Source organism: Meles meles, chromosome 9 (assembly GCF_922984935.1).
Source record: "Meles meles chromosome 9, mMelMel3.1 paternal haplotype, whole genome shotgun sequence".
NCBI lineage: Eukaryota > Metazoa > Chordata > Mammalia > Carnivora > Mustelidae > Meles > Meles meles.
The window spans coordinates 69910332-69923679 of record NC_060074.1 but is presented as its reverse complement, the minus strand read 5'-3'; the positions used below and the strand labels follow the sequence as shown (position 1 = coordinate 69923679).

General features: G+C 41.4%; 1 protein-coding gene and 1 long non-coding RNA gene across 6 annotated transcripts in view; one reads left to right on the top strand and one right to left on the bottom strand.

Annotated features, from left to right (window-relative positions):
- The window catches only part of MAP3K20 (mitogen-activated protein kinase kinase kinase 20), a 179548-nt gene that overhangs the window by 37435 nt on the left and 128765 nt on the right, over positions 1–13348 (bottom strand). For 3 of the 5 annotated variants that reach the window (XM_046018301.1, XM_046018299.1, XM_046018300.1), the window contains exon 11: positions 9774–9909. In XM_046018301.1, the coding sequence (XP_045874257.1) occupies positions 9774–9909 (136 nt within the window). Of the gene's footprint in view, positions 1–9; positions 42–661; positions 6094–9773; positions 9910–13348 lie in introns of those variants that run through there. The other 2 variants (XR_006820236.1, XM_046018302.1) reach the window with 2 other exon arrangements.
- Positions 4659–12967, top strand: LOC123950495. The gene is made up of 3 exons (XR_006820237.1): positions 4659–4787; positions 9337–9472; positions 12653–12967. It is a non-coding gene; the product is annotated as an uncharacterized LOC123950495 (long non-coding RNA).

The following is a 13348-nucleotide window of genomic DNA, read 5'->3' as shown; positions in this document are numbered from 1 at the left end:
GGTGGGTGGGTGTGTGTGTGTCTGTGTGTGTCTGTGTGTGTCTGTGTGTGTGTGTGTGTAGTGTTTTGGTTTGTATACAATCCCTGAATGGTGTGCTAAACAAAATAGGTAAATAAGTATTTCTTAAATAAAAGTTATAAATGTCACTACTAATCAAAACTAATATATTTGGGTTTTGGGTCCAAAGGAGAGGGGAAGAGTTCTGAGAGTGGCTGAAGATGACGCCAAGAGGAAAGGCATAGATTCGGTTTGCTAACCCCTCTGGCAGGACTCCTGCCCCAGGCTGGCAGAGATCAGTGAGGGGAAGGCAGGAGCCAGGCACTGCTTCAAGACGGTTTGAATTTGGCAAGACCGGGGGTAAGAGTTATTGATCTCCAGCCACATCGTGGTTTACCATTTCCTTTATGCTCTCTGTACCTTCTTAGCATGTGAGTGTCTGCTGTAGGGTGAGCTTTAAGATTTTCATTCTTTGGGGATTTTAAAGAAAAACAACACCTCGTGACTGTCCCGTCACTCCACAGATTTGTTACTTACACCCAGCTGATTTCGCGAGAGAAAAGCTCCCATTTGTGTGCATGTGTGTGTCAGTGATGCCTTCCAAGGATGTTGGGAATCCAATCTAACCAAGATCGGACATACACAGCAACACATAACAAAGGGATTTACTGTCAAAACGTTTATTGCAAAATGGAGTCTTAAAACAAAGAAAAGCAGAGAAAAGTTCACATCAAAATGAAATGTATGACACCAACTTAGATTTCTGAATACATTGTGGACTCCGTGCCGGAATATCAAATTCCAACTACGAAATCGATAGCTGAGTCGTCTTACCACACACGAGTGAAACGGAATCTTCCATACAAACATTATACACGATATTTGGCATAGGATTTGCTCAGAATAACATTGTAATAGAATAGTTGAGGAAAAAAGGTTTTGTTAAAAAAAAAAAAGTGATAATGCCATCCTCTATTCAAAGCGCACACTCAATATAAATATTTTCTATTATTTAGTACAAAATTTGTTCAAAGGAGTGCAAAAGCAGTTTGTGCAGTGTACTGTACCTGACGTTAAAAGATAAACTATTCTGCACATTATGTAAAATAATTAAGGTAGGTGCTGAAAAGGCTAGTTGTAAAGTCAGTAATCACATTCCCAAAAGCTCCCGGCCCCTCCTCAGCCCACAGAATGCAATTCGGCTGAGCCGGAGGGGAACCCCGCTAGCCCTCGGCTTCCATGGTGCACACTCGTTTTCCATGGCAGAAATACTACTGCTTCCAGGCTATGCCACAATCTAGAGAACGGACCAGATTCTTCTCTCTGGCCAGGCTTAAAGCCAGAACAGGAATACAGCCTGACTCCAAAGCCGCAAAAGGTGCCTGATTATAGAAAAATGATGCCCTATTACGAATGTGGTGTGGTGAGACACTGCTGGTTGTTAGCAGGCCCACAACGAATCTAGTGTTAGCAAAAACCCAAAAAGGTATCAATGTTGAACTCTGAATAGCTTTTCTAATGAGCTTGTACGAAACGCTCCCTATTCCAGTGAGTGCGGGGAGGACTCAAGTTCCATACTACCCAGAGAAGTCATGCCGGCTCTCTGCCGCCTCTCGCCTCCGATTCCTTGATTTTAATGGGGATCCCTTTTGAATAGCTCAGCTGTTGCTTAGGTCTAACAAATCTGCTGCCTGTTAGAAATCACTGGCTGAATGCTGGCCCTCGACATTTCCAGAGCATCCCAAACAAGCCTGCTCTGTGCCTTCAACCCCTTCCCCTGGGTTATTAAGTGTAAAATATTAAAATGTGATTTTCCTTCAACAGAAGGCCCTTTTAAATTAACCTGGCTGCTCTGCAGGACCGTAGCTTCCTCAGGGATGTGTTTCTGTTTTATTTATTTTGGAATTAGTGTGATAAGAGGAAAGTGAGCCCCTCCCCCAGGTACATTTTGTTGTTTTATGAAGTTTCCACCAGGGGAAAGAAACCATTTTCCCACAAGTGGGGATTTAAGATAAATGTCACCAACCTATACAATTCAGATTGTACAGTTGCTGTCATTTTGAAACTGCGTCTTTTGAGTCGAGCAAGTTTGTTTAGGGACAGGGTGGCGGGGGGATGAGTTGGAGAACTCAAACTGTCAGGGTTAGCAAGTTTCTCAGTGGGGGGAGGGGCACCGCTGTTGGTACTGTGGGTGGAGTCCTTCACTGGGTGGGGCTGCCCCGGGTGCTGGGCACTCAACTGCACCCCTGGTCCCCGTGAGGACCCAAACTCTGCCCCAGCACTTGCGAACACCATTAGGGGCCCCAGATGAGAGTGGCTGGTAGGGTGTTCTCAAATTCTGTATGATCGGCTTTCTGAATACAGAAAAAAAGACGGAAAAGACTAGTTATATTCTCAGTTGTATGACTCTGACGATACTACCACAGAGTTGCAATTATTATTGACTCTCTCAATTTCTTAGGGTTTCTTTAATTATTCTCTTTATAAATGTACGTTCTTCTAAGTCAGGTAACTGGAAATACATCCAACAGCAAGAATTTGCCATTTCAAAAACTGATCTGAAAAGTGACTTAGAGGCAGCACAATTAACATCGTCTTTAGAAATTCAATGTAATAAACAGTTCTTTTAAGAAATGATAAAACTAATAATAGAGTCTAAAGATCTTCTAAATCATCTTTACAGATAGAGTAAGACCACTTTAAAATTCTGTTTATACGATTCAGATTTTAGGGATGTTCAAACCAGCAGAAAGACACTGATTTGGAACAAGAGAGTAAAATAATGCCGTGTGGTAATTACAGTAGAATTCCAAGTGGAGAACAATTTTAAGCTTCTCACTGAAGCTTTCAATTCTGCTGTATCCTAAACCCCTGAGGCTTCCGTTTGGTAGAGTACTGAGCTACAGCCATCCCGGGGGATACTGGTGAGGAAAGTGACAGCACTTGAGAGACTGGGAACTATTACCTCATTAACGGTAAAACCTTGGTCTGAGTGTAGAGTCCTATTTATTACCTTTCTCTTTTGCCCTAATTGGCTACTTTCATGAAGGCACCAAAATTTTATGTGTAATTATAATAGGCTTATATGTAAATGAAGAAAAGTGTCAGTTTCCTTCTATTTATATGTTCTAATTTTGTTGACGATGATTCTTAACTGAGAGACAGGGTTTACATTCTTACGTAAAGTGCACAGATCCCCCAACTCGCAGAGATCCCCTTACCAGTGCAGCCTTCTCTGCCCACACTGTCCACGCCGAGGCACTCCCCCATGCGTCATCCTCTTTCCCTGCTCCCCTTTTCAGCATGCACTTGTCAACCGTTTCCATACTAGTAAGGCATTTGTTTTGTTGATGTCAGGCTCTGCAGACGTGGATGCCCTGTGGCGCAAGCATGGCCCCCTCGCTGTGCCCTGGAACAGGACCTGGCACAGATGGGAGCCTCAGAGAGTATCCATGGAACGGATGACTTTCTCTTTACCCCAGAAGATGGGCAAGAGGCTTTTAAAGTGCTTCCTCTTTGGCTCTCTCCTTCAGGTTGCTGGACCACAGTGACTCGGATGTGCCCCGAAGTCAAGAGTTGAAAAGCAGCGCTCTGCCCCACTCCCGGCTTGAGGGAGGGAGCACGGCTCTGCTGAGCACAGACAGGATGCCCCTACGTGTTTGTACCTGGGTGTGGCCAGCACCAGCTCATGGTGCGTCTGCTCCTAGGGAACCCATCTTCTAGGGGAAAGGTCTGCCTATCTGTTGTTTTTACCTAGTCTGTGGGTGGTAGCAGGGCCTGCCGATTCCTCAGCTGTGTGGTCTTCAAAGAGCAACAGATTAAATTTGTTCATATGGTTTATATTCTGGGAATGTTCTCTTCTACCTTTCCTGTAAGCAGTTCACTTTAACTTCCATTTCCTGCTACTCAACAAGCATGACTTGAAATTGATAGTTCAGTTCTCCAGGTTACTGTAACTACTTATTTTTTTTAGTACCTTTTCACTGGCTAACACTAACTGACCACTTGCCATGGGCCTGGTACTGTGTTCATAAAACACATACACTGTGTTACATACATTATTTCACTTAATTCTCACAACAGTCCTTTGAAGTGGGTCCTGTTATTATTCCCATGTCAAAAATGAGCAGACACACAGAAGTTAAATAATTTTTAACAGATTGCACAGCAGTTTTGAATCCTAATTTGACTCCAGATTCTTCTCTTTATCACTCTGGTATATAGGCTGTTTTACATTTCACACCCAGAACATTTTAATGGTTATTTTTCTCCAAATAAAGCTGGCACAGCGTACTGATCATTCTGTGATATTTTTTAGCTGTTAATAGGGATTAGAAGCATGTCATGTTTCAAATTTTGAGAAGCTTCTTATGACTGAATATACTTGGAAATAGTATTAGATAATATCTGTGATATCCTTTCTTAAATTTCCCATAAAAAGAACCATCAGAAGTATTTTAGTGTGATAGTCAAATGAATGGCACTTCTTTCCAATACAGGCTGAAAAAAAGTTTTTGTGCCTTGGCCTTTCTCTGTGTGTGTGTGTACACACAGACACAATGTTTTGTAGTTTTTTTTTTTAATCAGTGTTTTATAGTTTAAACAAGCTTTGACAAATATAACATTCTGAGAATATTACTCTGGCGAACTAGGTTTTCGGAGAAACACCTACATTTACTTCTGTTTAACACTGGCATGGCTGAGTCAGGGTTAAAAGAAAAAAAAAAAAAGACCTCTCTGGAAGGCTGGATTTGATATAAAAAGGACCCTTCATCCTACACTTTGTCTCAGTAAGTATAACTTATCCTTGCCATTCCTTTCATAATCTTTAGTTCCCTCTTTAAAACCTCTCTACATATATCTAGAACCCAGGATGCTCCTTTCCCACTGCGGGTGCAGAGCGGGTCTGTGTCCCCACTTGATATCAGCTTGCAAGCAGCCCTTTAAGACCATCTCTTTCTCCTTAGAAACTAAGCCTCAGATGACAGTGTTGTTCAGAAGCTTCCAGGGCTAGCAGTGGTATGAAAGCCTGCAACATCTGCTGTTGGCTTCAAATGAGAGTATTTCTTCTTCCAGTGTATTACTGAGAACATCTCTCAGGTTTTACTGTGAGTAGTTGTGCCATTAAGTATTGAAAATTCATGGCGTCTCGGTATTTCTGAAGAAGTATTTGTTATAGTCTTCTTTCATCTCAATTTTTTTATTGTTAGATTTTATAGTCACTATCAATTATTTCTGACAGTGCAGTGTATTACCATAAGAAAAAAAAATGTGTGTTACAGGAAAATCAGTGTCAGAGAAGAATTAGGAGGTAAGAGTGCTTTTTCAAAATGTAAGTCTTCTTAAGCAATTAAATAAATGAAATCAAATCAAATACAAACGTTAAAGTATTTGTTTAAAAAAAAAAGAAAGCCACAATGTAATTAGTTAAAACTACTATATTGTAATAGAATCACAGATTTCTATAATCAGGCACCACATTTGCTGACTCATTAAATATACCTTTCTGCCTTAATCCCCCCCACTACCCCCCCCCATTTTTCTGTAAGCAGGGAAAAAAAAGTAAAATCATTCAAGAAATGACTGTCATAGAAATGTGATTGGCCTAAAAATTCAGTGCTCAGTTTTCTACTTCCTTACTGGTTTTTGTACAGAGATAGCAAGTTTTTTTCGTTTTTCCACACATTTTCCATTTTATTACTTTGCTTTCTGCTTTCATTCACTATTATTATCCATGTCATTATCCTCCTCATCACCGTCATCATCATCATCGTCACCTTCTGACAAGTCAAAATCACTGAACCCCAGGGCCATGTTGACCTTCTTCCCCCTTCTCTTAGAGGTGGTTTTGGAAGAATTCTGCTTGGCTTGCATGTTTATCTGCATCCCCGAATGCAGCACAGCTCCTGCTTTGTTCATTGAGAAGATATCCCCAAAGCCCATCAGCATCATGGCCTGCAGACTTTGGTTCATGCCATGGCCCTCCCCGTTACTTGCTGCTGTGATCTGACATGACATCTCTGCACTGTTTGACTCCTCTGTCTTAGATTCAAAGTAAGACTCCTCAGACATTCTTGCAGCAAGAGGCAAGAGAAGCTATCATGAGGGAAGAAAGGACAGAAGTAAAAAGAGAAATTAGGACCAATTTAAATAAAGCAAACAGATACCACAAAATTAGTGGGGGCTGCACAGAAGGTAAATGATTAGTGAAACGAATGTAGGGAATTACTGGAGAATTTATTTAATGGCACGTTTGGCTTCAGCGTATTTGCCATAATTTCTAATTGACAGAGTAAATCACAACCAAAAGTTTGCAAAGCATCACAGCAGGCCAAATTTCAAATGGGAAGGAAGTTGCAAGTTTTAAGCTCTCATTTCACTTAAAACAAAAGTGGTTTTGAGGACTGCACTTAATTTTTTCCAATTTCACTTTCACGGAGACATTTAGCTAACTATTAAATTAAAAAAGAATTTAAGTAGAGATTAAATCTCAAGTAAAAAAATCAAGAAACCTTGTACCAAAGAATAAAGCTTAGAGGAAGCATGAAAACAGTTCGGTAGTCAATACCCTTCTACGGAAATCTGAGCCATTAATCTCCTTTTCATCTAGATTACTATTTCAATCTAAACTAAAAACAAGTCAAGAATTCACTGGTTTCCATTTATTATTTATTACAGCCAGATGTAATACTGGTTATTCAACTTATGACATAATTCATTTGTCAACAAATTCTAGATGTCTCTAATACTTAAGTATAAACAAGTATGTAAATACAGATGACAACTGGGCGGAGAGAAAATAAGTATTAATTTAAACTGTTACCTTTTGCTCTATTCAGAATTTGTTTTCTAGGAATTCCCCCTCTCACATCTATTTTCTACCTTATATAATTATTTTGAACAGCTAACCTGTTCCATAAGTGTTGATCATATTTCAGAGGCAGAACTGGCAAGATCTAAAAAGGGTTACTGCCTCTTCTTTTGAGGAATAAGCAATTGAGGCTTATATTTTTGGTGTTGCTTAAATATTGGTAACTTTATGATAAAAAATGTATGTACAAGTAACATATGGGGTAACCGTAACATCCTGGATGTAAGTACACATTTTAAGGCCAATTTCCTAGTTTTTAAACTGGAGGTTTTGGGTGGGGGGAGGGGGTTGTTGTTTTTGTTTTTTAAAGTAATCTCTACACTGTCCGTGGGGCTTGAACTCATGACCCGGAGATCAAGAGTTGCATCCTTCTCCAAATGAGCCAAAGAGGCGCCCCCTGGAGTTGAGTTTTTTTAAAAAGTATCTTACTCTATTAGGAAAAGATTGCCAGAGTTGTTAGCTCATGAAGAATTTCATATGCTTCAGCTAAAAAGTACGTTATATGGAAGAAAAGAATTGCTTTAGATCCTTTAACACCAGAAACAGGATATTACTTTCCTTGCAGTCAAACTTCCCAGCTTTTCAGATTTGTTTTCAATTGTTAGATTTTCTTAGGGAGCACTTTCTTGCTGATTTTATTATTTCATGGGTCCTTCCTCGCATTATGTTAAGTTCTCAACACAGATGTCTCTCAAATAAGTATTTTGAGTAGCAATAAAATTTCTACATCAAGCTATAACAATCATTAAAAAAAACACTATCCAAATTTATTTAGGGAGAATTCATCTGCCCAGATGATTTCAACTAATGTTTTAATTTCAGGAAGGAAAACAGCATACTTCCTTGAAATAAATCCAATAATTCCATCTTTTATGAAGTTACATAAATGTTAAACTTTTGTAATTCAGATGAGGCTACATATATACAGAAAGCCTAAGCCTCTAGCTACTTCCTTTTAAAAAGGCCTATTTTATCTTTCTCTCAGAAACCTCATTTAAAGTCAACTAGAAACTGATGTAAGGATGAAAGAAAATACCTACTTAGAAAATACCTGAGCACAAACTTTCTTTCCTTCAGAAATACCAGCTCTAAGCAGAAGAGACATTAAAAGCAAATACTGTAAGAAAGAAAACTTAGCCCTCATAGGTTAAAAAAAAAAAGGGGAAGAAAATCTCTGAGATCATGCTTCATGCTGTCCATTGTTAGATGGTAGCCTTCAAGGCAGTTCCTTTACAGAAAGTTTTCTGGAGTTAAAATGCAAGCATACAACCTACTGAGCACTCCTACGGTTTCATTATTTATTACACAACTATGTTACTAAGAGCAAGAGTGTGTGCAAGGGAGCCCATGATTTCGTAGCAAAACTAATGCCAATAAACCAAAGAGAAAGATTCTAAGGCAGACTGTAATAGGTAGTTTAGAGATTTTTTCTTATAGTGCTACATTTAGAGGAGTCAAGACATGCAGTGCTTTAGAGCTTAAGATTTCAATGTACTTTAAAAAAAAAAAAAAAAAACACCTCTGAGCCTTGAGAAGACCATCATAGTCCTGCCTCTCCTCAGCTGGGGAAGAAACTTGGGGGAGAAGCCTTGCTCCTCGCATACCCTAAGGGCGATGCTTTCTGAGCCTGCCTGTTGGGACCAATTCAACCAGAACAGGAGACTTCCCTCCACTTCCTTCTTGAGAGCCAAGTTAAATTCACTGAACTTATAAAGTCCCATGTCAGTCTTATGTGTAGCAATTCAGTCCTTACTTTGGAAATCCCTGTACAGCCAAAGTCATTTTGGAAAAAAGTTAAATCTGATAATAAACAGTTAACTTCACTGTGTTTTCCTTTTGTGGATATCAGGTTGCTTCTCCACATGAATTGGAAAAGGAGGCAAAACTATTTTATTCTTTAGACACTGGAAAATACTTTGCAACTGGGCACTGGCTGCTTAATGAAGATTAAGGCTTTTAAAAATAGAAAAGCTTTTTAAGGATCACCAAGTGAAGGGCATTTAAGTATCTTTTTTGTGTGACCGCCACAGCAACTATCAAAAATGAATTTAAAATATATAACAAGTTTACCTCTAATCTCACCATTACTTGTGATTTGAAAGTGGACAAACACTCCCCATTAAAAACCCTGAAAAAGCCAATGATAAACTTAATTCCTAAAATGATAAATCATTCAGAATAGGGAAGAATCCTAAAAATTTGATTAGACTTTAATATATCATGGCAAGATGTAGGCACAAGAACAAGCTCAATATATACCTAGTGAATTCCTTAAAAAGAATTTTTATTTTCCTCTCAACAGAAGACTTGGAAGAAAACCAAGGTATTTCCTAAGTGTACTTAAATACTGGAGGCTTGTCTCAAGGGAAGTCTTTTTCCAATCTGTTGCTGCCATGATTAGAACACTAAATCCAGCAAGGAATATTAATACTTGTCACTTATATGTCACTAAATTTGCTTTCTTTTAGGAGGAAGACTTGGTTAAGTTCTGCCACACCAAGACTCTTAGACAGCTAGCTGCCTCGGCGTTATGCTTATTAATTACTGATGGACTCCGTGGAGTTAATCAGCCTTTAGGCACACGTTCTAGGGATCTAACAGATGGTATGAAAATATACGGCATTTTATTTTTGTAATCCTAACGTACAAACACACTGACAATAACAGTTCTTAGAGAAAGAGCCAGAAATAGGCTAAGCTTTTCTTTTACATTTCTGGCCTTCTGTTAATTGAAATTAGATCTGTGTGCTACTTGAGTGTAAACGCAGCCCCTTTCCCGTGCAGGCAGAAGGCAGGAAGTGAGGAGGTGGCAGTGGGGAGGGGGCCAGGGGAGGGCGGCCATGCTGCCCCGCTAGGCTACAGCTTCTAAGTGGGGGGACTGAGCCACCCTGTTGGGAGCACTCACCGGGGTGTTGGACTGCTCTGTCAGCTTTTGCTCCCACATCCTCAGACGTCTTTCCCTTTCTTTGAGCTCCTGCTCTTTACAGCTGAGGTCCCGTTCGAGTTTCTTCAGCCTCTCAAGAGTTGCCTCAATTTCACACCTGCATGGGGATGACTGGTTTAAGTCTCAGCTTTGCACCATGAGTTACTGAACGCTTAGTGGCTCATCAGAATGCTTAATGTAAAATGTTAACATTGGCACTTTTATTTTTCACCAGTTTTGAGATGTAGTGGACCTCCGTCACTGCAGAAGTTTCAGGTGTAGAGCAGACTAGTTTGACTTACACATACTGTGAAATGATGACGCTATGGATTCCGTGAGCATCCATCATCTCATCCAGAGAAAGCAAAAAAAGAAAAATATTTTTGTGACGAGACTCTCAAGATTGACTCTCTAAACAACTGTCACGTGTATACTATATTGGACTGCAGTCATCATGCTGTACATTACATTCCTTGGACTTACGGATCTCGTGACTAGAAGTCACAAGACCACCTTCCTCCTCTGTGCACCCACCCCGCCAACCGCTGGTGACTGGAAATCTGATCCTTTTTCTCTGTGAGGTTGGGAAAACTCGAGCTTCGAAACCAAACTGTAAACTATCAGAGAAGAAGAGATCTGTGGCATCCTGCAAAGACAGGGGGTTTCTAGTTGAGGAAAAGAAGTTCAAGAGACTTCCTTACCAAAGCACCGAAGACCCACCTGTAGAGCCTGAGCTGCAGGGCTGCACCTGGTTTAGCTACTCAGTGAACGCTGACATTCAAGTAGCCCTTTACAGCTTGGGAAGCACTATCACACAGCATCTCATCTTATTCTTGTAACAACCCCGAGAAACAGGCACTAACTCCACAGAGATGGGGAAAATGATACTCAGGTTAGGCGACCCGCATCACTTCGCCAGTAAATGCAGGTTCGCCGGTTCCCTGGCTGGGCGCCTCAGTCAGCAGATTCACTGACCCAGTTTCCTCAGCTGTAGGGGGTGATGATTATCTTACGTCAGGGTTCCCCACTTGCCTGATCCTAATAACTACCTGGGCAGCTTGTTAATAAATGTACAACAAAAAACAGATTCCAAGGACCACTTCTTTAGAGCTCAGGATTCAGTCGGTCGGGCTGGGTGGGGCCCAGGAATCTCCATTACTTAATAAAAGGCTGAGGTAACTTTTATAATCAGGCAAGTGTGGGCCAGATGAACTCTAAGAGCCTTTCAAAGTCTAATCATTTTTTTTTTGGAAGTTCCTTCCTTAGTCTTTATAGGCCAACCACACTCACCCCTTAGAGCATGTCCAGTTCTAGGAACCCCTCCTTTGTAGGAAGTGAACTGTTGACATCGCTGAGCACAAGCTGTCTTCTTGCTTCAGGGCTGTCACAGTGTGTAAGTCTCAGTTACGTTCTGAGAGCTGGAAGTTTCTTCCCTTGGCTTTCCAAAAGGCCTGGAAGCAGCTGACGGCTGGAGGTCAGCCGGTGCCATGGAGACAGACCCACTGCACCAGGGCATGAGGCTGGCGGGGACCCTGACTATGGAAGGTACCGCCCCAGACCAAAGTTAATGGGTACATGTAACCCAAATCTGCTTTTTTAGCTCCAGGGAAAATTAGAATATACAGCCATCTTATTCCAACGCCCTTGTGGATGAGAACTAAATGGAAACCAAAAAGCTATGGGCATTAACTGGCAAGATCCAACATAGGGAACAGCTACTGAGGGGGGTCTGGACCTGGGCCTGGCACTTTGCTTCCCTGGTTGTCTGAAAGGCATACCTCAGAGCCAGGGAGGTAGCAGTGAGCGTAAAAGCATCTGCTGTCAACACTCCAGCCCTTTCCCCGGTGCCATTTGAAAACAACAGAACGACAGAAGTAGAGTCACACTACATACCCTGAAGAAAGGCACTACATCAGCAATCCTTCAGAACTGTGCCTGTCCTACAGTCCATATTTTATATTTCTGGGTATTTCTGACAAGAGTATTATGCACATTCATAGATGAGTTTCTGTTTATTTTCCAAATGGAGGACTGAGAGGGAAGAATCACTGTGGAAAACCTTGGGTCAAACTTCTATAACGAAGGAAGGATGAGCCCCCCTGGCCAAGAAAAGGAGAGGGTCAGAGAGTGACAGAAGGAGGCAGCAGAGCCCGGCATACTCTGTGGCAGAGGGCCAGGGCCTGGGGCTGCTGTCTGCAGTGCTCTGCCCGGCCACCCGCACCCCTGCCAGAGAGATGGAGCGCGCCCAGTCTCTGTTTGGTCAGGGTCCTTGGCCAGCCCATTTGAGTTCACTCAGAATTTAAGCCAAGTTTCAGCTCTGGGAGCCGACTGTGATTTTGAGCCCTTCTGGAAAACAACTGTTAAGTAAGCTGAAAGCTGTGACACGGAAAGCCAAACACTGTCTAAAATGTGCTTCCTCAATCCTCTCCTCAGGCTCAGCGCCTCCAGCACTGCTACCCCGGGCGCCCCGCATCAGCAGGGAGTATTAGATTCCACGCAAACCTCAGGAGGGCAACGTGACGGCTGCCCCCTCGTGGTTCCCTGTGTTGCCCGTGCATTGTTTTGCGTCAAATGCATCTGTTGATGTACCTATATCGCCTTCTATAAGTAAAAGAGTCTTAGTTGATGAAAATTATTTTTTCTTAACCCAGATCCAACTGAGGTTGACTTCCTCAAGTATCAGTTTTCCATATGCCAAAAGCAGGGAATGAACTGCAATTACCTTTAGAGGTCAATTTGTAGAAACAACCATGTTAGATAGGGTGATAAATAGATAATATGTAGTGTTATATATTAAATGATTTGTGCTAATATCCAAATCTTAGATTACATTTCTGGATCTGCTTTTTGTTTTTAACAAGGCATGCCACAGCAAGAGTGTTCTGATCACCAAGGAGGAATACAACCAGCAAATACTCTGCCAGGAGCCCCAGCCCTGAACGCACTGTCCCAGCACCACACAGCTCGCTCAGTACGGATTACCACAGGTCTGTCGACAGTCACATGAGGCCATGAAAATTGCAAACATGACCAACAGGGTGACACACTTCCTGTTCGTAATACTCACTGCTGCTATTGCTAATAAGTCCGTAAAAGGAGCAAGAAGCTAAAAGATAAGATGAAGAGATGACTTTCCTAGCGTCTGTTAGGTCAAAGGAGAAAACACAGTTTAGGTGGCTTTTAATAACCTAGTTTAAAAAACAGCTTTAAGGAGAATAATTTAATTCTCTAGAACAGGGTGTCTCACTGGGTCTATGTGTGAGGAAACTGTACCAGAAAGCAAGCATTTGCCAGAAACACCAGATTTCCTACACATGCTTTTGACTCTAGTCACATGGATTCTAACACCAGACAAAAGTCAGGGGAAAGAGAACAGTCTGGATGTGTCATTCTTAGAAGTATCCAGATGATCTGACAAAGCATTTAATTCTTTTCGGTATGTGGCACGGAGTGGGGATAGATGGTTTGCCTTAATCATGACCTAAAACAGTCATGCTCTGTGCTATTTCTCTTTGTTCAAAGGAATTGAGTCAAGTGAACTCTTCGTGCTAATGAGT